The sequence below is a fragment of the Aythya marila genome, assembly GCF_965140915.1.
Source record: "Aythya marila genome assembly, chromosome: 15".
Classification (NCBI taxonomy): Eukaryota; Metazoa; Chordata; class Aves; order Anseriformes; family Anatidae; genus Aythya; species Aythya marila.
The window spans coordinates 10,504,449-10,532,299 of NC_139056.1; the positions used below are offsets into that span (position 1 = coordinate 10,504,449).

Consider the following 27,851-nt stretch of genomic DNA (forward strand, 5'->3'; position numbering starts at 1 on the left):
CACTTACACTTTTAAAAGACTAAATGATTATATTAGAATAAAATATATTAATTGTATCACTTACTTGAAATAGAATTAAATTTTGTTTTTCCTTAGAGGAGGTCACTGGAAAAAAATTCAAGTCTTTCTAGTAAGACTTTCTTAGATGTCTGGGAACAGACAAAGTGCTCAATCATAATCACTCATTTATCTCCTGTTGTCCTATTTTGCATTCAGAGCAGGTCTAGTAACTTCATGTATTCAAGATGAAACCACATCATTATTTGTGTTAAACAAGAGTAAAAGGCTGAGTCAAAGCTACAGATGGAAACAATCTAGTTCGAGTGTATTACTAGATCCCATTTCTGTTGAGATGCTCTTTCTTCCAAGTTACCCTTTGCCCAGAAGAAAGGCATTTATGACAAAGGAAAGTTGGAAACAATGTCCTTTGAAGCCATTAGCCCCTGAAAGGCAGTAAAATAGGAAGTTTCAAAGGAATAGAGTATAACAGATAAATATGATTGAACTAAACATCTGTTAAGCCTCAATTGCATTAAATTTATTATTCTCTCATAGGATTTATTGCAGAAGGTTTTAATTGTGCAGCAGATGCCTTAAAGAAGGCAAAAAGTCTTAATGGAATGTAATATACAGGAAAAAAATAAGAAAAGAAAGCAATGCAAAGGTTTCCAAACCTCTAACTACTCTGCTTCTAATACAATTTGTCCAGAATACTTTACAAAAAAACACAATCTGTAGAATTAATACTAATATGCACATAAATCAATAGGACTAGGTCAAGTCTGCCTTTCCTTACTGCATGAGCGAACATGAAATAGGAAGCAAGGAGTAAATCTCTCTGTAGTTCATTTTATAAAACAGTGTTGACACATGACCATTCAATGCCATTTTATGAAGGTGACTGCAGAAGGTGAAGGGGAAGAATAAGAAGAATAAAACCTGCAGCAGAGAAACGGAAGGGATTTCAGAGCATAATAAAGCATTTGAAGTCCCTTATATGTGCTAGATCCAACTCTCCCAAAACAGCACTTCTGAATGGACAGTTATGTTTTGCTAGAACAGCATATAAATAAGTAATATGAATAAAATCTATATGCGAGAGGAATACAGTTAAAACAAATTTTGGAAACTTGTTGGGTAAAGCATACATTTTAAAAAATCAATTATTAAAAATTATTTTCTTTTCCAGAAAGCCATAGCAGATATAAAATAACTGCAAAGCCAAAACCTAACTCTGGAACTGTACCACCTCGGAAAGTCTAGCCCTCCAGAAACCCAGCTCAGGGGAGGTAATGGAGTCCGTATCAGTCTGCTGCATGCTGAACGTCCACGCTTATCCCACTGAACTGGCTTTTTAACCAAACAGATCCCTGACAGTTTTATCACAGGCAGCTCACATTACAATCTTTTGAATGTGTTATCAATTTGTCAATCTCATTGTCCATTCGGTCAGACTACTGTGAATAGGCATATGCCCTGTTCTGAGTGCAGAATAGGAATATGACTTCCTATACGGGTAGGCGTTCTCCCCTCCCGATGAAGTCAGAAAACATATGAAAACACTTTCCAAAAATATTTTTGTTGTTTTCTTAATTCAATGGCTCCTACTATATCTGAAGTTAATAATAAATTAATGCCATCTTAGTCAATAGTATGCTGGGCACAGAACAGCCTTACTTCTCATTTCAGCCATGACAAGTTCACGCGGCAAAAATGCAGCCCTCTTAACAGCGAGTGTTGTCAGAGTTGTTTACACCAGGCTCCAACACAAAATAAACTGCAGCAAATATTCATTTAGAATGCAATCTCATGCTTTTATCACCCCTTTAACTATTTAAGCATTTTATATGAAGTTGCTTTTAAAGCATCATTTTTCCTCTGAGATTAGCTCAAGTTACACAACCCACAATATTTTAGGTAATTATGTGAAACAGATTTAATGGTTTCAGTTGAGAAGTTTGAATTTCTCCATAGCTCTGTTTGATCACCTGTTTTTCTTCCCAAAAGCTACCTTACCTCCAATTGCTTAAAACCCTTTTAGATAAAGTCTGATTGATACAGAAGAGAGAAAACCCTCCAAAGTTCCAAAGAGCCTGGAAGATGCCTAAGTATCATGGTTCCATTTCCAGCCCAAAACAATAAGCAACAACTAGGATTATACAAGACACTTGCTAATTTATTGATTTGGGCTCCAATGTTACTAGGTGGTGATAAACTCATGCTGCTCTTTCTCCTTTTCGTCGGACTTCACTGCCTGTGTTCCTCACAAGGCTACTGACCAGGGAAGCATGTAGCTTTTAATGTATGTTTGATGGAAGTGAAATTTGCAGTTGCTTAAAGTTATAATCAAGGAGAACAAAAAAGGGGTGGAGGGAATACAATCTCTGTTTTTATCCAGTCAAACAGCTTCTTTCCAGCTCCATCACAGGCAATGTTATTCAACAGGAGTCCAGAGCTGTTTTGATCAGCAGAGACTGCTTTCTAGCTACAGCACACTTTCTTCTGTTGGAAGAAAAGTACCTTTTACCATTGTACCTTTACAACCAATGCTGCACACTAGGTTTGGTTCTATGCTTCCTGGAGTATTACCTTTTTTATCTGCATCTTTGTACATATATAGATAGATAGATATATAGCATATACATACAAATATATATGCATTTGACAGCCTGTTCCCTCTGTGCCAAAACTGAATAGCATCAGGATAAAAAAGAAGAGGAGAAAAAAAAGGTTGCTGGTAGCAGGCTGCCAGTGCCAGTGTCTGTTGCTCATCCTCTCCTAGCACGCCTCCGGCCCCAGAGCACAGCACGCTGCTAGTGGCATACGCTGCACTGCTGGCAACAACTCAACGGTGCCCACCACCTTCTCCAAAACTTCTGTCTTCTCAGTGGTAATGAACCATCACAGGCGTACTACCTGGTGGAGCTGGCTGGGAAAACGCAGTCAGGAGCATTTATAAAAGGTTGGCTAGGATTTTACCCAAAATGAATTTGTGTTTCTAAAGGGAGAAAAAAAAAACAAAAAGCCTAACCACCAACCCTCAGCAGCTTATCTATGTTCTTTGGAATAAGCTTTGTTAGAGCACGCACTTGGCAATGCTCTCTTTGACACTTCCCGTGTTAGACGACATGCTGTTCTCCATGTGAGGAGTATAATCAAAGACTCCTGCTATTCAAAAATCCTTTCCCCATTTCATAGACAGACAAGGCATAGAGCATAATTTGCTTTTACTTAGTAGCCTAGCACCTACTATTTATACCATTTTCTTTTGTAGATCAGGATCTAAACTATGCATTTATCTTTTCCTTGTCTTAAAACATTGTTGATGATCATGTGAAACAAAAAAGGATAAAACTCCATAATGAAGTACTTTCCTAACACATAAATGAAAAAAAAAAGAATAATAATAATTTTAAATTATTTTTAAACTATGGTATTATTAAGTATTAAAAGATACAGAACTTTTCAGCTCTGTATATTTCAAAGTCTATGACCTTTTTATAAAGTCATATTAAGATAAACCCAGGTATTAACTTATTTTAAAGTATATTTAGTCTAAAATTAATGCCAAATACTTTGACTTTAGTACAAATGATTTTAAAAAGTACTACAAAATGCGTATCATGCACTACGTGCTACATTGTAGGCAATAAACTGTTCATAAATTAGCCATTCCCACTTAAGAATTTACTGGAGTAAATACATAAGAGATTATCAAGATTATTACAATTTCCAGTTCCTTGGAGTTTGTTTGTGGTGTGATGCTCCTATTTTAGGATTTTAAACAGAACAACAACAACCAAAAAATAGCTTGTATTATTTTAAAGAGAAGTGTGAGTTTACTCTAGTTTTAGCAAATTCCAGTCTGCTAGTCTAATTGCCTTTTTTTCTCCCAAACTGTTTTGGTCTCTCAGTCAAAAAAAAAAAAAAAAATCAGATTAAATTTTTTTAAACCTACTATATCATTGATCATATGTTAATTAACATGAAATATTTATATTGTTTCAGATGATTAGTAAGCATGGTAACTATATTTCATATTAAAAAAAAGAAAAGGAAAAGCACATGCCACATAAATAATGCATGAAAAATGGCAAACTTGTTTTTCCACCTGTTACTCCATTACCAATATATTTAAAAACTGCTGGAGGCATTTCTTTCTATTTTTTTACCCATATGTAAAAAAACACAATATATTAAGGTATGTGCTACACTGACTGATCTTTCATAGGGCCTTGAAAACCTTATATACACGGTTTTTATATTTGAGCTCTGCGATGGTGTTGAACAAGTAGCTTCTAATCCTCATGCAAGTCAGGTGCAAAGAAAATAAGTTAGAGTGCAGCCACAGGCCTGAACTTGCCTGTATGTCGCCCTGCTGTTTTTAGGCAGATTAGTTAGGGAAGATCATACAACAGAGCTAATCTCTGTTTTTCAGCAGGACTGGAACAAGAAAATTATACTAACCAGCAAAAACGGAGGCTCTTTATGGGTTTCCAGTACTAACAAAAAGGATAAATACTTAAATTGTCATTGTAAATGCTACATGAAATTCAATAAAGTGCAAGCAGTCACAGCATTTTTTTTAATCACATCAATTTGAATCAGCCAGTTTGAAAAGAATAAAAATAAAATCCAAACCCAAATGCAGCTTACAGTTTTGACAAAAATTTTTTTTCTTGGAATTTCGAGGCAGATATTTTTTTTCCTTAGGAATGTTAATGACATCTACCACTGATGCTGGATTTTTTTGTTGTTGTTCAGAAATAATTAGTAAGAGCTGACTGTACAGAGAAAATACAGGTAGACCTTTGGTTAAAGGATTTACAAGCTAGTTACATGAATGATGCAATTTTCATTGCAATGATGACATTTACTTTCTATTTTCCATCCCTTTCTGCACTAGAGTAGACAGCAAGAAGCCTCTACACAGGCTCTCAAGGCTTTTTATTTTTATTTTTCCTGCCAACAGACATACCTGGGGGTAGAGACAGTGAAGAAAAACTGATTGCTTAGCATCAGCTGAGAGAACAGCCTCCTGCCTGCACCAACCCCAGTATCTTGCGATTGTATCGTGTCTGGGTAAGTTAGGAGTGCTGCCAGGGAACAGGTACCTACTATGCACAGAACACACATTCTCTCACTTTGGAACTACTCTTTTCTACATAAAAACAAGACACAATCAAGTAAGTGTTGCATGTACATGTTGCAATTCATTGCAAGATGAAAGATGTCTGTGCTACCAGTGAGGCTCATGTGAAATTTAACTGTTCTAGTAGTCAGGTATCTTCAAGAATGCCCTTCAAGGTATTTTCCCTATTTTCTTAGACCTCTGAAGCACTGCATGATGATATCAAGTAAGTGCACACCCACTTTTATTTTGAATATAAATCAAATACCAGAATCAGCTTCAGTTTACAGGTTGCTGTAGGAAAAAATACAAAAATACTGAAATTATCTGTGAAATATGAACGATTACCTTGAGATCATCTAGAATTCAATCTGAAAAATATCATTTAGGTCATATCTGTGTCTGTTGTCTTTTCTTCTCTGGGGCTAGTATTATTCTGCAACTAGCACCCTGCAATTGTTCGAAGAAATTTTTGTGTTTCCATATTCTGTTACTCCCCTCAGCCATTTCCAGAACCAGAAAATTTGCGCCTTAGCTTTAAGTTGTTGTACCTTACAACTAGAATGATGCGATAGAACAAACTTCTGGTTTTTTAATCTTACAAGAACAAGTCCCAATATCTGTTTTTAAGTATTTACATTCTCCTTGTGTACTAACGTACACACCTCTTGTTCACTCCTTCTCTTGGCAGGATCATATTTTAGCAGAGAAGGATTGTAGAACTTCAGAAAAGAGACTCCTCCTCCTCACTGATTATTTATTGCTTTGTGATTTTTTGTTTGTTAATTATGGTTCTGGATAGCAACAGGATAACAGGTGTCTCTTGCCTTTCTTTTTCTGACTTATGAACACCTTGACTTGCAGGAGTTTTTACCAGGCCATCAGCAGGGCATGTTTATGAGTATCTGAATAGTTGATTCAATTTATAAATCAGTGAACACATACAGCTTCCAATAGCTCTGCAATACGTGGGCAGGCAGCTTACTAGGTGATATGGAGTTGTTTGTGTTTAAGAATTTAAGAGTGAAGGTTTTCTGTTTCTTTGTTTTGCTTTCCTTCACCAGACATCAAAAGTTTATATGCAGAATACTGAGTATCAAAAGCCACAGTACCAATTCTAGAGGAAAAAAATTGTCAATCAGAATGTTTGGCTTGCTTTAACTTTATAAATGACCTGGAAAAGTAGAACTATGACTAGCGGGAAGTTTCCACTAACTCAGCTTCTGTTTCCATCAGTAGAAATATATCTAGAAAGGCTGGCTCATTTCCTCCTAGCTTACTATTGGAGGTCTATGTAGCATTGAGACTGAATGTTACCACAAAATTGGAAGATACAAAACTTCACTCCTGAGAAACAGAAAACTACTTTGTGTTTCATACTCAAGACATTTTCTTTTTATAAGAATTCAGTCGCTTCTTCCAATTCCGTTTCATTATAAATATAGAAGAGTGTTTTATTAATGCTCCATAGGAAAAGCTGGCCTGATATCCCGACTGCTTCAACTGTAACCTCTAAACTAGTTTCTCAGAAGTTTCCACATGATGAAGTGCTAAAGAGGTTCTGTAGTTGCTGGCACACTTCACTTGCCTTTCTATCCAACAGAATCTATTCTAAAAGTAGAACATTTATACTATAGAGGAGACGACACTGATGCAGTAAGTAAGATGGGACAAGATGACAGATCTTTTCTTTAGATTACACATGCCAGTGAGGGAGAGTGTGCTAGGTGTCATCTTTCGAAGACAATTGAGACAAGAGTCCAGCTGAACGGGTCAGTTTATATGCTAAAGCAAGCCAACAACTCTTCCCTCCACTGCTCCCTCTGCCCCCCTTTTTAGTTTTGTTTTTAAATTTATTGGCAACTAGCTACGTTTATCCTAAATGGTTAGATTTTCTGCTTTTCTGCTTGGCTTTCTCAATAGTGAGAGCAATGCTTAAGTGCTGTATCGCAGAAGTAGCAAGAGATAGTACAGGCTCAAATGGCCATGTTGCTTATTAATAAGGAAGGAAAAAGAGTTTTGAATGACAATTACTTGCAAGATAGTGCTTTAGAAAGATGGTATTGCCTTACATTACAGTCTGATTAGAAATTTTTCAGCCAGAAGATACATACTTTTTAGTAAAATAAAAATTTTTCCATTCAATTCTGATTTTTTTTTCCTGTATTAACTGGCCACTAAGCTCACAGATTCTCACATCAAAATTCTCTACAAATTGAAGTAAGGAAGTGGAGAAAAGTTCACTGGGTTTCTCTTAGCTGAATATGTAAAATGAAGTAGTTATCACTTAGAAAATAAAATAAAATTAGACAGTGTTCACTACAGACTTCACTTAATTATTATTAGATTTATATTATTATCAAATTAGTTAGTTTGCTTTGAAAAACTAGAAAACAGTTACCAAAAGAATTATATGATCCTGTTAATTTTTAGTCCATTCAAACAGATAAGAAATGCTCACTATTGGATGCATTGTAGGCATATTCACCACTCACTAGCTTATTTTATCAGCTCACCTGTGGTTATCAGTCATGACTCTCAAACTGATCCGCAGTTACCCCAGTAACCATAGGCATTTGGCTAACAGAAGAATAAGGACTCTCAAAAAAAAAAAAAAAGTTTATATAGAGAACTCCTGCCCTGAGTTATCCACGTTATAGTAATTATTATGTGTAATTACTATATTACTGTATCACTTCAGTGGATGTTTTGTACTTAAAGCATGACAAAGTTTTGGAGACCTTTAAAATTACATTATGTGGACATGTTCAAGTGTTGTTTTTTAGCCCTTTTAGAAGGACTGTCAATGCCTTTTGTGCCCAAGCAGAACATCAAGTTCAGGGCTCTCCTCGGTCAAGCATTCCACTTACTGTTTGCACCGTAAGGGGCTCCCTTCCCCAGCCTTGTGACTGGCACAGCACAGAGCAATCTTTTTGCCCAGTACTTGGTTCTGTAAATTACCTGCAGTGGTTTTTAACCTGAAAACTTCTCCTAAAAACAAACAAACAAAACCCCTGTTTTTAACAAATTCTTAAGTTTCAGATTGTAGGTGAGCAATAGCTTTGCATACCTGTTTCCAGATAAGTTTTAACAGAATGAGACTATAAAAACAGTAAGCTTATGACACAGACTAATCTTTAAATAAACTAACAGTTTAGGTAGAATAGAAAAGAGGTTTTTGTCTCTGATTTTCCTTTTGCCACAAATTTCTGCAATTCAGTTTCTCAGGTCAAGACCATACAATACAGTATTTTTCTTACGATTTGTCTATCTATTGCATGAGCAGCAGTGAACAGTTCACACTTATTAGTTCTTGAGCAATAAGCTCTATGTACAGACCCGTAATATAACTGTGGGTGACTGCTATAGATACAGTTGCCACACAACAACCAAACTGGGACTTCATACCCACAGTACTAAAAACACATTTAGCAGCTGCCATTTATTGTACCTACAAGGGGATAGTTGGGAAAACATGAGAAGTATTCAATGAATGTGCAGGAAAACTTCCTGATTCCTTGAGAAAGGGTGAAAAGACAACCTACATTATTAGAAGAGAGACTTTATTAAAATTATAAGCAGTAAAAAATCCATTAGATAAAGCCTCATAAACCTGTATTTTGGGTAAGATAACAAGATTACCATCATGAAAGTTTGTATCTTTAATGCTGATACAGTGCTAATGTATACATGTGAATTTTAGTGCATTATTGAAACTTGAAATTTTATGATATGCTGTAATCTAAATAGTATGAAACTACATTTTTAAATGAGCAGTTTCTTGTTTGCTATGTTTAATTCCTGGTGTGATTTAGAAAAGGTTCCTAGAAAAGAAAGACATGAGAATTCCATATTGGAAAATAACTTGGATTTAGGAATATAACATGCATGTGTATAGTTCTTGTAGCTAATTCTGAGGGACTACAAGCTTAGAAATTTAGGAAAATCCAAAATTAGAAAGAAAGTTGACCTAAATACACTTATACCTTATTTATCAGAATTGTATTAGGAATGCATTATTCATTTGCTTCCTCAACTTACTCGTATTAAATTATTCTGTATTAAAATATTTCAGAGAACTTTAGCTAGACTTGAAAGATATAGATACTTAGTACAAAAGCTCTGAATCATCTGGAATATCCGGATTTCCATTTCATTCTCATTTCCATAGACCGAGATGGGAGCAGAAGAGGGAAGAAAGCATTCTCCATTTTACTGTCTCATTACAGGGAGAACGTGTTCTGTGTTTCCTTATGAGAAGGAAAGATTGACTGTGTTTTTGATACAAATCTTTACATCACACTTGGCAGTAAATATACTCTAGGTCACCCAGCAGGTTTGGGTTTGAACTGTAAAATGACTCAGTATAATCTTCCAGTAAACATTATCCATAAATTAGAAATAATACTGTATTTTAGCCGTCTAAGCCTTGTAGTCTTTTGTAATTAAGTGAAAGAAGTTTAATGCAACATGACTAAGTTAAGAATAATACGTTATTTTTCATCTGACACTACTGGAGGTGACATTGCTACAGGGAAGAGCTGAAACATTGATTCCTGCCTTATTGTCCGGTTCAGTCTTCATAAGGCTGATGTTAATATGAAGTGTATCTGCAAAAAACACAGGCTGCTATGCAAAAGGGGGGAGTCCTGTTCTAATATCTCATTTTACAGCCAAAAAGTACCTAGTGGGTGGTACTTTTCTGCTGTAAACACAAAGTCAATGCAGGAAGCATCTACATTTAAGTTGAGTCAAAAATAATTTGATGATCTGCTTTCCCTTTATTTCTGTTGTAGTTGACACAGTGAGGTAAAAAAACAACACCATGGATTTCTGAAAAAAAGGTAATTTCTGTAAAGCCTTGCCATCCATACACCAACTGACCTGATTTTGATTAAATAGACAAGTCACAGGTTTTTTTTTGTTTGTTTTCAGACAGACTGGCTGTATTAGTTTCAATACTTACTTTGGATGTTTCAATTTTTATTACTCAAATTAAAACGTTTAAATTTGCTGGCTGTCCAAAGCCCTTAACACCGGAAATCCAGACCACAGGAGCTCAACTCATGCTCAAAATTAAAGCATTCTAAAACACGTAGCTCTTGTCATTGTTGGTTTATCTAATTCATTGTGAGCAGCCAGGATGATGTTTTATATACTCAAAATATCATGATCCCCCTACCGACATCTGTGGGATTACTGCTATTGATTTCAACTAATATAGGATATAGAAAGAGGCGTAATGCAGTTTAAAACCAGGGCAAGGTAAGAGAAATATCAGAGCATCAGATGTGGATACAGATAACGTGCACGCATAAAATTATGGAAATTGCTATTCTCTGCTTCTTTGCCAGTCACCTGTAGATTGCTGCTCTTGTAAACCAAACCAGTGTCAGCTCACTTCATTCTCAAGAGAATACAGTCCTGTAAGGCAGGTCACAGGTAGGTCACAAAACCAAACTGATGACTGCTGAACTCTGTTTTGGCAAGGGTGCCTGAAGCATTATGTGTGATAGAGCTGTTGGTAGTTGATAACACGCATTTTAGCAAATCTAAAGGAATTCACAGCAGACAATTCTGCAGTGCGCTGAGCCTGTGGTAACTCTGCTAGGGTTAATAGGGTCCTCAAAGGAATGCATCACAGCAAAGTTTGAACTAGTCTTTACACATCCAATACTGCCTAGCATCTCTCTTAGTATTTCTAAAATACAAAAAGGTAAGAGCTGTCCAGTATTGGTTTTTGTTTTGTTTTAAGGAAAGATGATTTTACAGCTGTCTAGGGTGTATCCTTTTCTTTTCTAAATAGCTCAGTATCATCGTCTAGCTTCAGAACTATCAAGAAAGTTAAGAAAATGTAACTAATCTGTCACAGATGTGTAACCACATTATCTTGGCTTTTCCAATGTTCACTACTTTAAGTATTGTATCAGAAAGTATGCTGGAAGAAATCCAGAATTGCTGTCTTCCTTAGGAAGATTTTTATTGCAGTACCAGTTTAAGTAGAAGATGAACAGAATACAGTGCTAGACACCTGAGCCTGAAGAAGGCAATACTTTCTCAGTGTGTCTAGAAAAATGTTTTTAACTGCTTGGAAGAATTTATAATTAAACCAAAAATCTATTTTCAAGCACAGTTCTGTAATGCCCCTGTAGTAGGGAAGAAACAGAATTTAGCTCGAGACTACCCAATAATATTTTCAAACATGCAGATAACATCCCACAGTCAATACAAAGTTCAACAAATAGATTACTTCTATGTATTTGACCCACTGCTTGATTACAAAAATCATAACTATGCTTTTGTTGACATTTTTATAAGACTGAATGGTTGATACTTCTAACTTTCTCATACTTTTGTTCTACGGTTTAAAACTAGCAACTCTGTTTCCTGTAAACAACTTGCAAAGCAAATACAGAAAGTAACTACCCTCGGACTGTTTGCTTTGTACTGTTTGCTGTTCTGCCGCTCCCAGCTTTGAACACAGAATGTTAACACACAGAAGAGGTTTCAGAACAAATCAAAAATATATGCAGGTGCATAGAAACCTGTGGTCACCATTCAAGGAGAGTCTTTCCCTCAAATCACCTTCAACAGAATCACTAAGAAAAAATTACTAAAACCATTCCTTTTAATCAGCTAAATTTGCATACTATTCCAAGTTAGTTACAGAAGCAGATGCACATTATACCAATGAAAGAGTCCTACATTGCCCATAATCAAAAGTAAAGATTGCCCATAATCAAAAGTAAAGATTACCCATAATCGAAAGACACTTTATCCAGTTATTTTAGTCAAAAAGCAAATCAAGCCTTTAAACAATGTTTCCTCTTTACAGCATAGCTTTTTTTTTTTTTTTGTAATGATGTTATATTTTTGTCAGAAATACTACAAGTACTTTGATGAAAACTTCACTTTTGTAGATTGAGCAATATCATTTCAATGCTAGCCAAAGGAATACAAGATGCAGTGCTGACGACAGTCTTTGAAAAATTCAGAAATTATTTTCAGGAAAGTACATAATTTGGATTAATTTTACATTAATGTAAATGGCTACTGATAGACTAAATTATATCTTTTACTCTACAGTTCCTCATTCAAAAGCTCAACTAGAATATTAATATAATATATCTGAGAACTTTTACTGACATTTGTGATGAAAATAGCATAAGTTTCCTGAGAAAAAAAATACATTTTAAGGTGATCTAATTCCTTCCATCTATGCATTATTAAAGAGTAAAATGCTCTTTTTCTAATACTTTTGTACTTTACATTAGTTCTGTGAAGTGTCAGTAGGAAAACAAAAAAGAAGTTTTGGTTATAAAATATTTAAAAAAATAATCACTTACCTAATTCTTTAGAAACAGGAGAATCAGCTGATATATCACCAATCTTTGCAAGACTATCATAATATGCTCTTCCAGCCACTACCATAGCTTATAGGGAAGAAAAAATAAAAAGTTAAAAATATGGAAAGATTTTATATTTTCATTAATCTATGATCTTATGAAATTTTGGAATCCAGGACACAAAGAAAGAGAGCATTGCATGGCAAAAAGGAAATCCTGCTGCTGGAAGAAGTTACTCAAGTCCCTGTGCTACCTCCTAGTTTGTGAAACCAGGTGACAGAAAGACAGGACAGCAAAGTGTATCAGCAAAGCTGTAGTCTTTAGTTCCAACTTTCACATATACCCAGGAGCATACAGAATCAGTGGGTTGGTTTAGTACCAGGACATAGCAAAACTCCCTGGTACAGATAAAGCTGTTGGAAAAAACCCACAAAAGTTTACAAAAAAAAATAGCACCACCAACTATGTTGGTGCTACTGACGGAGCAGTCTGCCACATGTTTATGAAAAGCTTGTGTCATTTCAACTCTGCCCATCTAATGCCTTGTCAGATAGCTCCAAGTCAATCTTACCTCCTAGTGTAGTCACTAAGAAAGGAAGAAAACGTGATTTTTTTTACCTGTGTTTATCAAGCTAAATCAAGAACTCCATCTGTATAGTATCTTCATTAGTACTACAGCTAGTAAACGGTAGTTGTGCAGAAAAGGAGGTTTGACCCTTTAGCCTCAAAATGCACAAAGACGCATTATAAATCCAATAGAAGTTTTGGAAGCTTTGTATTCTTTGTCAGACCACTCTGACTTTTTGGAAAGCTGCAAAATGTTTGACTGTTTAGCAACAGGATATTTACTCCTTGTTGAAGATCTATTTATACCACTCAGAATTTATGGAGTAAAGATTAACAATTTATGAGAGCCCAAAGATGACTAACACTTTCTCAACAGTTGTTGCAATGTTGCAAACATTTACTCATGTGAAATTAAGCATTCATACTAGAAAAGCTTTATCAACCAGTCTTAAATGCAAATTTTGTAAAACACAATGCCTATCAGACTCTCTCCAGTGTTGCTGGGCACAGCTATACTGTGAATTACTGATAACAAATTGAATTTTAAAAAGACAAAAGACACAACATAATGTACCAAAAGTACAGTGCAAAAAAAAAAAAAAAAAAAAGGCAACTCTTGTCAACTGCTATAATTTTTTTTCCAGACAAACATATTATTTCTGGTACTAGCTTACTAGCTATAATCCATAAACCCCATTTGCTAATGAATCACGTAAGGTAAGGTACTGCAACTAAGTCAACATTTCCTTATTTTCATCTCCAGCAGGCTTTGTTTTTTATCTTTGTCTCAAGCCTTGTCTAAAATTTGCATGAAGAGATATTTCAGTAACTATTTGGCTATGCACTACTTCTGCAGTATCACATTTCTCAGAGTGCTAGATTACATGTAGGGAAATATATGTCACAGACTTTAATGAGGCAAATTTGGAGACATTTTACATTGCTTTAATATGGTATCAAGCAGCTCAACAGGTCTGCATAAGTGAAATAGAGCAAGCTCTAACAGGTCCTACAATATAAGCTTTGGGAATCTAGGGCCCAGTCTTGGAAACCAATTCTTATATAAATACTTTCTCTTAAGTCAATGATGGAAGTAAACAAACATATTATAAAGTCTGAAAAACTGTGCCCTTTTTCAAATTTTCCGATTGTGATTTTGACTCCATTAGAAAGATGCCATCAGATTTAGTATGGTTAAGAAAAAATTGAATCCACTCCTGCAACTCTTACTCATTCACGTTGTTCTGTTAATAGGCATACTTACTCATGCACTGACACATGTACAGGTGAGCAAAAACAAATCTAAAATTGTGAAGTATCTCTGGAAGGTATTTCCAAGAGGAAAAACCCCAATATCTATCTTGCATAACTGTTTCTTCAATTTATATTATGATTCTAATAGGTGTTATTCATACTTTTTAAAAGAATTTTTTTCAGTAGCTCAGTGCCTATGTGTTTGGGATGCAGCTTCTGCAGGACAGTGTTTGAACTTGGCCAAAATCCTGTTTCCCCTCCCAAATTAAAGAAAAAGAAAAAAAGAGGAGGTAGAAGAGGTACATATGCTGAGGTGTTTGTGATTTTTAGTTTGTTTTATAAATGCATGAAGTTCAACTTGGAATTTAAGCTTTTACACAATCCTCACATCCAATATGAAAACGAAATAAATTAAAATTAAACATTGTTTCTAAAGTTAACACCCAAAAGACTTACCATTAACAGCTTTTTCATAATTCTTCCCCAGATTTATTAAATTCCGCAGTCCCGGATTGAACTGTTCCATAACATTCTAGCAAACAAAATAAAATTTGTGTTATAGCCAAGGCAATTCAGAAATGGATGAAAGTATTTATCTCAGTGTCACTTATGAATATTTTTATGTTTCTTATGTACAGTACGTTACCTGGAAAGTCTGTGGATGGGTGAAAATTAGAAGACTCAGGAGGAAGAGGAGAGCAAAAGGCGGAAGGGTGAGGAAACTGAGCATTTAAGATCAACAAACAGGAAAAAAAAATAGGCTAAACTAGGGCTAAAGAGGAATCTGTCTGTTTATAATAAAAAAGGATGTTGAGTATATGATCAAAGTTTGCACAGACCGTGCTTTTATGATAAATAAGTGATGGAGAAAGAAGCACGAGAGAAACCATTTCTCTACTAATTGTTTTCTAAAGTCAGACAATAAAAAAAAAACTTCCTGACAATGGTGTAAGATTTGAGCAAGAAATGGACGAGATAACTTGATTAGAGGAAGACCTTTTATTTAACAAGCAGCAAAATAAACTGAAAAATCCTCTTTTCTACATTACAGCTAGTATTTAGTACTTAGGGAAAATAGTTCTCTCTAGTTTAACAACAAATCTTTCCATGTCTGTCAATAACTATATCTGAACAAATAGTATGGCATTTCCCATTTCCCAGTCATTTAAAAATCAAGTAACCACAAAGTTCCAGTCCTTCTTCTCTCCTGTATTCCATCATACAAAATACAGTTTCATATAAAAACAGCTGCTGAGTCTGTTCTCAAACCTTCTAAGATAATGAGATAGCTGAAGACACTACTCTGTTATTCTTACTATTTTAAATAACACTCTTTTTAATAGCACAACTCACATCTCCTGGATACTGTTCGCACAGCAGGACTTTCAAGTTCTATGTTTTCACATGCATGTTTCAGTATTTATGTATCACATTACATATTTTACTGGCACTATTAAAGACACTTGACCTGCATATATAATATTGCTGGACCTGGATAAAATTATAGGTTCACACACAACAGTCCGATGGCATGGTCTGATAACATTTGGCAAGAAAGGACTTCAATACTGAGTTAGCGTCTATCCTGTTGCTTCCCCAAGCTCTGTTAGAGAACTGATTTTTGGACGTGTGTTGTCATTCTGTTAATCTTCAAAATGTGTTCCTTAAAAAGATCTTCCTTACTGGCCCATCTCTCTGTCTCCTGTACTGGGATATAATGGTAACTGTCAGCATCTCTGTTAGGGGGACAGTATAACTGCTTCCTTCAAGCATGCCACAGTTAAATGCAGTAGCAAGAATTTCCTTATAAACCTACAGATTTTCAACTCTTGCCATGCCTCTGACTTTCAATTTTCTAGGTAATGGAATTGAAAAATCTGTAGTCCAAGCAATCATTTTATCGTTTCTCTTTAACGATGACAGATGGGATGTCATTACACAGTGGTATCACATTTCCGAGCGAACATGATACCAAGAGACATAAAGCTATTAGGTTCTGATACTGCTACAGCACCTATGACATCAAAAGTGGACACACAAAAACAGTGCCAAGCCCTGTTGCTTTTATTTGTACAAATTTAATGCAATGGGGATTGTTTTCCTGTCTCTACCAATAAACTCTTACCCGTCCAAACACAATCACTGCGAGCAAACTTACCTGTTGTCCCCAGGCCCTCGGTCTGGGTTAACTCACAAACCACATCCAGAAATCATGTGGGAACGTGTGTTTCAGGTCGGGCCAACAACGCCCAGGGCTATTACAACAACTTAATTGGATGGACTTCCAAGCTGCAGTGTCTGGAAATGCTCCTCCTCCTACCCCAGCTGTTTGACTGCTGGAAACCTGGCTGCTGGGCCTCTGCTGGAGACTCCAGGAAGCTGGAGCTGGCACTGTGCGACTAGGCACTTGTGTTCCTTCCTGCTACCGACTTTTTGACTTTTCTTCCCAGCATTGCGCTAAGGAAGGTAGCTGTTGGCATATATGGAGTTAACAAATCATGCGACTAGATGAATTATGGAATTCCTTTAGGATAGAGTCCTGTATTCCAAAGATATGGGGGAAGAGAAGCTCTACATGATGTGGAAAATGTGCGCGCATAGCAGGTAAGAATCCCAATGCCACCTGGAATCCCCACCCCCTATTGAAAACGGGTTTTCTGCAAGACGGATCCCCTCTCAGCTTACCCTGCCCTGCACAACAAGGAGTTAAAAACCTTACTGCCCCCATCCAAAAATCATAACAGTAGTGTGATAATTATTAGTCTTGAAATACTAATTTTGTTGAAATGTGCATCCAAGGTTAAGATGCCTGTTTTCTTGACATCTTCTAATCAGACTTCAGACTGAGAAAACAGTGACTGCACCTGCATCAGTCTTCAGTTAGGAGGAGGTGACCAAACTCCAGCAAGAATATGCGCAGCAGTTCCCCTCTTTGAAGCCATTTTCTGCTCTTTTCTCCCATTTTTTCAGCTCTGTTTTCACTAGCTGAGTTGAGACATACCGGGCGTCCAGGTTCAGCAGATAGAGACCACGCTGTGGAAACAAGTCCACTGGAAGAGAACTCCCAGGGAGAGCTCCGGTACCTCACATCTGCTCTGTGTATACGTAAAGCTGCTGGGAAGGATGAAGAAACAATTTCTAGCTCAAAGCCTTCAGGAGCTGGAAGGCATACAACCAAGGGATCTTTTCTCCATTAGACCAAGCAGTCTCTGGAAGTTTTTCAGTCTTTGCGCTGCCACAGTGCTTGATTGTTAGCAGAAGCGTCTGCGCCAATTTCTAGACAGGAACGCATGAGAAACAGTGAAAACCTTTGCAATGGAAATTTCTCTTTGGAATTTGCTTGGTTTAACACAGGGTATGCTTAGCTGATCTTCACAGCACTGTGCAAGGCTCATCTTTCTTACTGAGGGTTTGTGTTTGATAGAGACCCAGCTTTTTTTTTTTCCTCCTCCTCCCTGCTGGATCTACAAGACAACCTAATGAAATATTTTTTAGATGATTTTTTCCTCTCTCCAGCATTAGAGAGAAGCATATGTATTGTTTTTTCTACTGGAGGCTAGATTCTCAGAGCAAACAAAAACCTGCCGTTGCTTTGAGAGCTCTTTTTATACAGTTAATGACTGCTGCCGTCTTCAAAGCAGCTTCATTCCGGGAAGAAATACGTAGAGCACTTCTTCAAAAAAGCGAAACTGTCACTGGCAACTCCCTTTTCAGGATCAGATATGAACTTGATATTGCCAAGACATTTCAGATCACTTAAAATGATTGTAGTATTTCCTTTAACTTCAGAGGTTACAGAGTTAAAAACAAGCCACTCAGAAATCAATTTTATAGCTGTTTATTTTCAGGTGATGCCTTACTATTTTACAGCTTCCCGTATCTGTAGTCTAAGGAAAAGGTCACGACAAGGACTGGGACCAACCACCAGTAGCACTAGTCATACATTAAAGCCAGATCTGAGAACTAAAAAACCAGAGATGGCAGAACAGAGGAATTTCTGAGCATGAGGCCCACTACCTTAAAGCTGTCAGAAGTAACACGACCCCGATGTTATTTGACATCCGCTGTGCTGTACACAGACATTGTAATAAAACTTTGGTCTCAGTCCTGTGGGACATGACGAAGTAAGGCAACAGCTGAGAGAAAGTGGTTCACAAGACATCGTTTGGCTGTTCAGTGAGCAACGCAGCCCAGGCCTCCTAATTGTCAATCTCATGCCCTATATTCTAGTGACACACTACCTCTCGTGAACGGAATAATTAACTAGAAGAGAACAGGAGGCACATGATTAGATCCTACAGCTTTCTATTATTTAGGATGAATGGAAACGAAGGGAAACACTTTCAAGAGAGGCAACTGGAAACATCTTTTTATGCAGAATGGTAGCGTTGGCACAAGTGATCTTCCCAAAAAAGAGCTGAAGGGGGATGTACTCTCTGGTATGAAGGTTGCTGTGCGCCCTTCACCCCATGAAACCAACGCGTTAACCAGCCTGGCAGAAAAGACTGAGGAGCAACAAACGGTGTATTTCCACCCGGGTAATCTTCAAAACAAATGAAAGCCATTGTAAAAGTGCCTTCCTGTAAAGGCGCAGCTTTGCTTCTTACTTAAAGACACACCTCGCAGAACAATAGCTCAGCAGGTATGGGTACAGCCAAACAATGCACAGACTCCCCGTAGTTTCAAGTTTACATCCTGCAGGCACTTTTGCAAGAGTGGATAACAATGTATTTAGGTCAAAATCCGAAATTACAGAACTAAGACAGAAAAGTAGGTCTAATGTTACTCGTATTACCATCACTACTGCTATTCATAGCTAACCTTTGTATAGCCACTAGTTTGTTTATAACGTTACAAGTCAATTAGAAAAAAACAGCAACATTAATTTTTTTGAGTCTTTCATGTTGTTTGAGAACCCGTTGAGGAGATTCAAAAGGCCCTATAGAAAGCCAATCATAGTGTTCCATTTTGTACGTTATTACATCTCATCTCTTTGAAATCCAGAATAAAGCTTTCATAAGGGCAGGATTAAGTCCTCATGTTAAGCCATCTCAGCTGTAAATTAGCTTAATATTGTTTTAAAACAGGTCTAACAGAACAGAGAAAAAAAAAATCGGGATGACAGTGTTTAATCAAAAAGTCTAATTCTTATGACTAATTATTAGTCAGCTTGATGTTTCATGTTTAAGAGAAACATTAATACATCATCCATCAATGTGTTCTAACTACAAAGCTTTCCAGGTTATGAATGTGTGACCCAAGACAGAATATAAGCAGACGTAACTAAGTAAGGTCAAATAGATAACTTGTACTAAGCTAGAATTTATATGCTCACAGACTCCCAGAGGCCCCTTTTCCCCCAAATTAGGATTTATATTTTGGTGATTCAAAACAATACCCTTCCTGCAGCATGCCACGAGTGAATTTTAACTACTGACAGTAAGCCTGATGGTCTAATCTAATTGTAAGCCTTTTAAAAATGTGGATATGTGGAAGTTAGTGTTTTAAACTGAGTTTGTCAGAAATATTTCAAGGAGAAAGCCATATAGCCTACCAAAATAATTCTACATGCCCCTGTTCAATGAGAGTAACACAGCACTCCATGGAATAAACTTATTTTTTTTTAAGTCTAATCATATACTTTGGGTGATAATGAAAATTTCCTGATAAAATTTACTTTTATACTAAGAAATTCATCTTTACAATTCAAGATGATCAACACCTGTGAAATATCAGCAGTTCTAGAAGCTTCAAACCAGAGGAGCAATACATGTGGGCACAGCCCTCAGACCACACAGACAGAACCGCGGGTGTGTAACCCAGCACTTCCACCTTTTTCCCCTTTCCCCTGCTTTGCGTGTCACAGCCGGATGACAAACGGACAGTGTACACAGCTGGATGACAAATGGACCTCCTTACACAGCCGATAAAAGGAAACTGCATCAGCTGCAGTGGCACTCCAAGAAGCGCTGGACCGATGGACACGGTCTGTGTGTGGAGGTCACAAAATGTCCCGCACAGCGAGCGTGACGTGTCACTGCAGCGGTGGCGAGAGCCGGGAGGCGTCACAGGAGTGCTCTGGTACAGTGGAGGCCGTGGCCCTCCTTGCTTGCAAGCTCCCACACCCTCGGGCTTCCTTTCGCACGTGCCATTCCTATCATGCACTAAAATAATTCTTCAGGTATTACATAAAGAGCAAATGTCAACCTTGATTTTCACATGTGTACACATGCACGTATTTGTGGATTATGTTGTTTATTCAGTCAGGTTAGCTAAAATATGTTGAAGTATTCGCTTCCCTATGTCGTTGCCAACAAAAAGGATGAATAAGATAAAAATACAAGGGCATTACTTTTAGCCACTTGGTGATCTCTGTGCTATTTCAAAGCTTTCTATAGTGCAGGTTACTATGTGTTTAATAAATCCAGTGGATTAGCACTACTAAATAGAAGAAGAAAAAAAAAAAGGAAAACAGACTGGCAAGGCATTAAACTTATTTTCCTATTATTTTTCCAGGTCACAGGAAGGTTAAATTTTTTTTTGAGACGCTGAAAGCCTGCGTTTGATCCCGCAGCACACAGATGCCATCCCTACACTACATCGAGATGGTTTCTCCAGAGCAAGCCTTCTTGTTGGTAAGAGAAACACAAACACGGCTGCTGACTTGGTTGATCCCAGCGTGGTGCTCTGAGCACTGTGCTGCTAGGACAGCACCCAGCGAGAGAAGTTACAGGGACGCTGCTGAGCGGAGAGCACGCTCACCGGGCAGGCGGAAGCATGGCACAAAGAAGCGTTCATGTGCTTTAAATGACGGAGGTGTAATTGTAGTCACAGAAAACGCTGAACACAGAGGCCAGTTCTCTCTGCCCTTAAGAAGTAAAGAACTATTTTCCAGATTTTAACTTTGATATAGAAATAACTACTTTAAAGCAGAGAATGGATTCTGGGTCTACCTGAAGCAGCCTTTATACCTTATCTGGATAAAGTTTCCATTTTTAATGAGGGCAGGGCAGGAGGGTTTCCAGGCCTGTGAGTACCAGCTATGTGATGCAACATACCAGACCTCTCAAAATATCCGCATAGAAGACATTTCATCACACTGTCAACATTAACTTCGTATTACTGTGGTTTTGCTGGTTGTTTCAATCTTAAGTGTCCCTTTGAATTAGTTTAGAAAACAAAGGAAAAAAAAGGGGGGTAAGCTTTCCCAGGAAGCAAGTACTAAGTACCAGGGAAGGTTTATGTTTATTTAGAGGTCTGTCATTCCTTTAAAACTTATTTCATAGTATATCTGTTAAAACTCACAAATAAAAGATCTTCTGTCCTGTTTTAGCTACATTCTGGAAGCCAACAGACAGGGTAGGGCATTCCTTCTTCAGCACAGCCCTGAGCTTCCCAGGCTTCTTGTCTGTGAGCCTGTACTTACGGACTGTTTTTCTGAGAAAAAAAGAATTTGTTTGCTTATGGCCTTGCCATGAAAGTAACTGATATCAAAAAGCAACAGACTGTTTAAGACCTACACTGATCCTAGAGGACAACCTTTATTGCCAACTAATCTAATTTTTACAGTAATTTTACATGAATTTAGTATCTAAGAGAAATTAAACAGAAATATGACATGACACTGACATAGGTGGACTACTTGAAGGAGAGAAGTTGACTTGTGTGTCAGAGAACAACAAAACAGTAAAATACTCCTGTAAAAGTTTTCGGAGACCTTTATACTGTACCAACATCTTCAGAAATATGAAAACATTTGATAGTATGCCAGTACAATTGAGTAAACAGCAAAACAGAAAAATCTCCAGAAAGCCTTCCTTTGCGCTTGAAGCTGTAAATACATTGCAGCTGTAGGTTCATTTGCATGATTAAATACATTTGCAAATATGAATGATTTCTGTACTACAACACACTGCACAGAATAAAGATCATGGATCTATGACTGCTATTGCTACTCAAACACAGGATTTTCAAGGGCATTTTGCCTTTTTTTTTTTTTTTTTTCCCCTTTCGTGTGTTTTGGAGGGGCTGTTTGTTGAAAGAAAAAGTTTGAGTGCCTCCTGCCAGCACACAAAATACTTTTCATTCTGGTAGTAAGTAGGCATTTCTAGAAAGTTGAGAAGTCTACCAACATAAATCGGGCTATTTTTTCCAGCAGACACCTTGAATCACGCTCGGGCGTCCCTTCATAAATCAGATTATCAGCTCAGGACTGAATTCACCGTTAAGCCACTTCCAGGCTCTGGCCCCTATCAAGGAATGGCTTAAGCAGAGAACCGCAAACCCCAAGCTCTCCGAACCGCGTTCTCATTAAAGCACACCGGGGGAATTATGGTTTTCGGAGAACCGAGCCTGCTGAGGAAGGGAAAAAAAAAACACAGTCTTAAAGCCTGCCATGCCCCAAACCTGTTGCCCAAGCCCCTTGGCGTTATTCACGCCGTAGAAGCCAGCACCGAGCAGCAGGGCTCTGGCACGGTGGGACGGGCGAGCGTACTCATAAAAAGAAAATAATAACAATAAAACAACAAGGAGCCGACTCCCTTTCCGCGAGAGGGGCCCTGGCTGCCTCCGTCTGCCGCCGTCTCCTCAGGCTCGGCGGTGACGGGCGGGCAGCCCCCGCCCCGCGCTCACCTTGTAGGTGCTCTCCGTCAGCCTGTTCACCTCCTCGGGGTCCCGGGACATGGTGCCGGCGGCGAGAGGGGGGCTTCGTTCCTCCGGAGAGCGCTCACGGCCCCAGCGCAGCCGGAGCCCAGGCTGCTTTCCCCCTCCTGGGCTGCTGAGAAACTGTCAAAAAGTTGTGGAACCAGCCGGGCAGCGCCGCCGCCGGGCGGGGACTGCGGGGCCGGGGCCGCCTGACGCGGCAGGACTGGCTCGGCGGGCGGGGCGGCGGCGTTCGCCTCAGCGGGCCCCGCCGCCTCCACCTGGGTGCCGCCCGCTCAGGCCTCCTTCCTCCTCCTCCTCCTCCTCCCCCCCCAGCCTCCCCGCAGCCCTTACGAGGCCTCCCTCCCTCCCCTCCTCGGCCTCCGCGCCCGGTGGTCGTGGAGACCCTCGGTGCGAGAGCGCGGCGTGAGAGGCTTTTTTCGGGAGGCAGCTCTGCGTTGGGCGTCCAGGGAAGCCAGAGGTAAAATCGTCCTCACAGCAGCTGAGTGAGAGTTCTGTGAGAGATACTGAAGGTTCTGTAAGAATTAGTTGTTTTTTTCCTGTCAGAGTTAGACAGGGGAGGCCGAGGCCCTGAGCGAGGCAAAGCTGAGGGGCCTCCCTTGGGACCCCTCAGGCCTGGAGGGAGATGTTTCCCCCTGAAACATTTGTACACACATGTGGAGCACCAGCTATGCTTCATGCTGCACCCTAAAGTTTTCAATTCCTTTCAAATACATTCCAAGAAAACAAAAAGTGCCCTGGTTGTACTTGCTCTGCAAAATGACTCACGAGGCCTTCGTGGGGACAGCGCGGGGGAAAGTCTGGGGTATCTTATTTTTTGTGGACCATAAATCGCCTGGAGATTGTGAGATTAATTCAAAGTATGCTGGCTGGAATGCCTTTCCGATAAAGTAATACCAGCACTATCTTGGAGGACTTATGGGAATTTGATAATCTTGGGTATTTAAAGCTCAGGCCCAGCTCAGGATATTGTGTGCGTGTGGCAGGAACACCTGTGCTCATTGGACCTCCTTCTCCAGGTCGCTGCCTCTCCCTCCCTTCTCCCCGCTTTATTGCGGCAATAAAATGACATGGGGCATGCAACAACACTGGACTTAGACCAGAACCCTTGAAGTTGGACTCAGGTCTGGGAGGGGATTGTTATCAGCTTTCAAGAATTGTTAAAATGTTTTAATCCAAGCACATGGAGGTGTTTATTCCTTGACAACTACAGTTTACCTTCCGGGAAAAAAAGTGAGCGCTTAGAGCATTATCTTGAACACAACTAAAGTGCTGAGGCAAAACAGAGTTGTGTCAGACTTCACACTCCCAGGTAAAGTCCTTGCAGACTTATAGTGTTTGCTGCATTCATCACCTTTCTGTAATAGTCCAAGTTATAGTGTTGTCCTGTAATTACAGTGAGTTATTTGGGGCCCAAGTCTACACTTTGTGTTTGTACTAAGTAGTGTTTACTCATACAGACCATCCTTCTGAACGTGCCGTGGCTGTTTGCCTGAGCATGGGATGTAGAATCGCACAATTTATTTCCCAGCAATGTGTCTGGAAGGCTTTTTACAGCTCTGGAAACAGCCTATGAACAGTTACTTTTGTGTGAATTTATGAGTGAAAGGATGTTCCTCCCTAAAAGGCTGACGTGAAAATTTCAGGGAGCGAGTGCCCAGAGGAAGATGTCGAAAAGGACTTTTCCATCCCTGGTGCTGGCCAAAGGAGCTGGTTGTTACGTAGCAGGGAGCGTGTTACTCCATTAGGGGCAGAGCATTTGTCTTATTTCCTCTAAACATTATGGAGCTCCAGGAAACCAACTAGGATTCAGTGTGTTTCTAATTAGCACGCTCAGCCCAGTCACGGTAAATGGCAACGTAAGCATTAATGAAATATGTTTGTCTGAAAGAAATAATAAGGATAATTTATGTAGGTAGAATTGTTTAGAAATGTTATGATCTTAACATCCTCTAGTATCGTGCTGATGCGCAACATTTCAAAATATGTGTCTGTAGAGGTCCTTTTACTTTGTAAGCCAATGTAAATATTTTAAAGGTCTACTGAACTTCACGTTCTCTGTGCCCTTCTTGACCTTTCCTTGTAGTTTCTGCTGTCTTCACGTATACACAAGTTTTAGTGTTTTTATGTTATCTTTTCTAAGTTTTTAGTGCTGTGGATTATAAAAACAGAAAATAAAGTGGGAAAGGAAAAAGCAAGAAAAAGTAATTTTTAAAGAATACCCCAAAAGTGGAAAACGTAGGTGGAAAGGAAGACTCCTTAATTTTGGTTAATGATTAAAATAAAAATGACCAACATCAGCTGATAAATCGGAAGAAAAAAGAAAAGTTAACAGATAGAGAATAGCAGGACTGCATTTTCTTTTAAAATAAATGAACTAACAATGCTTACTTAAAACTGTTTTGAAATTAATAAAAATACATCTTATTATTTCTAAATTTGAAGAAAACACATCAACCCGTATTCCTGAAATTAGATGCCACAACAAATGCTAGTTACTGGTGTTAGTACAAAACAATGTGTGGAAAATAATTTTCATGTCTTTGGTTATGCTTTCCTATATCATTATACGTTTTTTTTGTTATTCCCAGATCCTGAGAATATTATATGTGTGTAGAGCATTTGGAAGTATTTTTTTGCATTTTCTTTCTGTTGTAGTATTAGAATTACTTTTTGTATCAATCATAATGATCAGTAGTATTGTTCTTAGTTTAGCGTTGTGTGTTACTCATGTGACTGCAAAACATGAAACTTGACAGAAGAATCCAATTCTTAACTTACATGTACACAGACGTTTGGTATAAACCATAAATTTTCAAATTCACCCAGAAAAAAATACACGTGTTTGTATTAGAAGCTCAAGCAGGTATTTTATTCTCTTGGTAGTGGCTTTTTGATCTTACGCTGTTTCAAGATTTGTGTTACCTTACGGATTTAGCTGGAATTAGTCCCGATGTGTGCAAACAACTTGAATTTAGAATGGTTAAGAGATACCATTTTGTAAATTACTTCGGGGTGCTCTTACACTTAAACTGGTGTGCAGTAGTTAGTCCTCAAGGAACATACCAAAGTGATTTGTCTGATCAGGACAGAATACTTTACGTGCAAAGTGGAAACCTCAGTGAACATATCGGTATGCTCTGTCTGCAAACCAACACAAGCATTTATAATAAATGTACTGAGATACTACTTTCATTTAGAAGTTTGCTTTATCGTATTTGTCGTATTTGAATTTTGGGTGCTGCAGTGTTTGAATACTCACATTTGTGCATTTGTTTAATTGCTTCTTAGAGGCTCTGAAGAGTACTTGCTAACTGCTGTAGCAATGAGTTCCAAGCAGGAGTCTAGTTGTGAACACTCATTATACATGCTCTCTGAACTGATTGGAGTTAAAATAATTTGATTACTTTTTTTTGTAAGCTTACATTTTACATGGGTGGTTTTAATGGACAGAAAAGGCAAAGAAGAGATTATTCTTAATTTGGTGGTGAGCCTGTCCTGTGGTTATTTGAGTCCTTGTACTGCATCTCGAGCAATAACTGCCTCTCGAGAATAGGTTAGAGGAGACCAGGTAGGTTAGCAGTGCACCTGGTCCAGCCTCCTGTCAGGGCAGGGCTAACTTCAGCATTAGGTTACTCAGGGCTTCGTCCAGTTGAGTTTTGAGAGCTTCCAGGAGGCAGAGGTCGAGGACCCAGCTGGAACAGTTCTGTTTGAAACAACCTGCAACTCTGCATGTAAAGAAAACCCTCTGCAGGGCCAGAGAAGGTATGTTGGCTGTGTTTTATATGGGGCTGTCTCCTGAGATACATCGGCCACCCAGCTGAGTTGCCTGTCCCTTGGCATCCTCCATGTAGTAAGGAGAGCTTGGGTGCTGGGCTCTAACACAGTGAGTGCCTGTTAAGCAAACAGAACTCCTCTCCTTCCTCCCTTCTGCCTTACCCCTCCAAACCTCAAAGAAAAATATTTGTAGGCCTGCAGTTGCGTGTAATCTCCTTGATCCTGGCAGTTTAAGAGATGACTCGGACTTGCAGCCTCTCCTGTGGTCCTCGCCGTGGTGCAGATGGTTGGGGCCTCTCACCAGTACGCAGCTAAGAGGAGTGGCCGGGCGGGTGCTGAGGCTGGTGGGATCGGAGCCTATGTTCCTGCACATAGCTCTGTGAAGTGTGTGCTTTTGGTTTGAGTCCTGCCCTTGATTCCATGTTGGCCAGAGGCAGAATCACTTAGATCCAAGAGCAAAAGTTCTGTTGTGGGACCAGCTCAAAGTAAGCGCTTATATTTATTCCGTGCAGGAGGCCAGTTCCCCTTTGTAGCTCTTAAGCTTTGGAACACGAGTAGCAGCAATGAAACGCTTCCTCATGCACTTGTCAGCTTTCTAGACTCGTGAAGATTTAATGAGAAAATGGTATTATTGCCATATCTTTTCAAAAAGTATGTACTCAGAAATATTCCTTTGAGTAAAAATACGCATTGCATAAAAGTATTACTGATTTTAATGAATAATTGCTTTCTGTAAGTTTTCTGTTTGCATGTCAGCAGCTTATACAAATATTCTTTGGAAATTATTTAAGTGTACTGTAACAACTCATTAACGTCAGCTCATCATTAGATCTTAACGTGTGTTTTAAGCATCATATTATGACTGCAACCAGCTACATAAATTGTGGCTAAGCAGCAATCGCATATGCATGATATAGCCAGCTGCGGCCTGTTTAATCCCCATGGTCATCAGCAGACATTTAACAAAAGAAAAGGTATATGTATGTCTACGCAGTGCCTTATTTAGTGGGAGCAAACAGTGTTCAGAATCATCATAAAATTTTGTGAGCAGGAAATAAAAGCAACTTCATCAGCTTGTTTTTCTGATTGATATATGTTTCTCAGTCTTTTGAACA

The 27,851-nt window shown here is 38.6% G+C and overlaps 1 protein-coding gene across 1 annotated transcript in view; it reads right to left on the bottom strand.

Annotated features, from left to right (window-relative positions):
• BAIAP2L1 (BAR/IMD domain containing adaptor protein 2 like 1) overlaps positions 1 to 23,145 on the bottom strand; it is a 40,667-nt gene extending 17,522 nt beyond the window's left edge. Inside the window, exons 1-3 of the mRNA XM_082772676.1 lie at positions 22,930 to 23,145; positions 14,755 to 14,830; positions 12,478 to 12,564 (exon numbers count right to left, since the gene is read on the bottom strand). Coding sequence (XP_082628802.1) covers positions 12,478 to 12,564; positions 14,755 to 14,830; positions 22,930 to 22,980 — 214 coding nt within the window. The 5' untranslated portion in view covers positions 22,981 to 23,145. The remainder of the gene's footprint in view (positions 1 to 12,477; positions 12,565 to 14,754; positions 14,831 to 22,929) is intronic.
• Between the last annotated feature and the right edge of the window lie 4,706 nt (positions 23,146 to 27,851).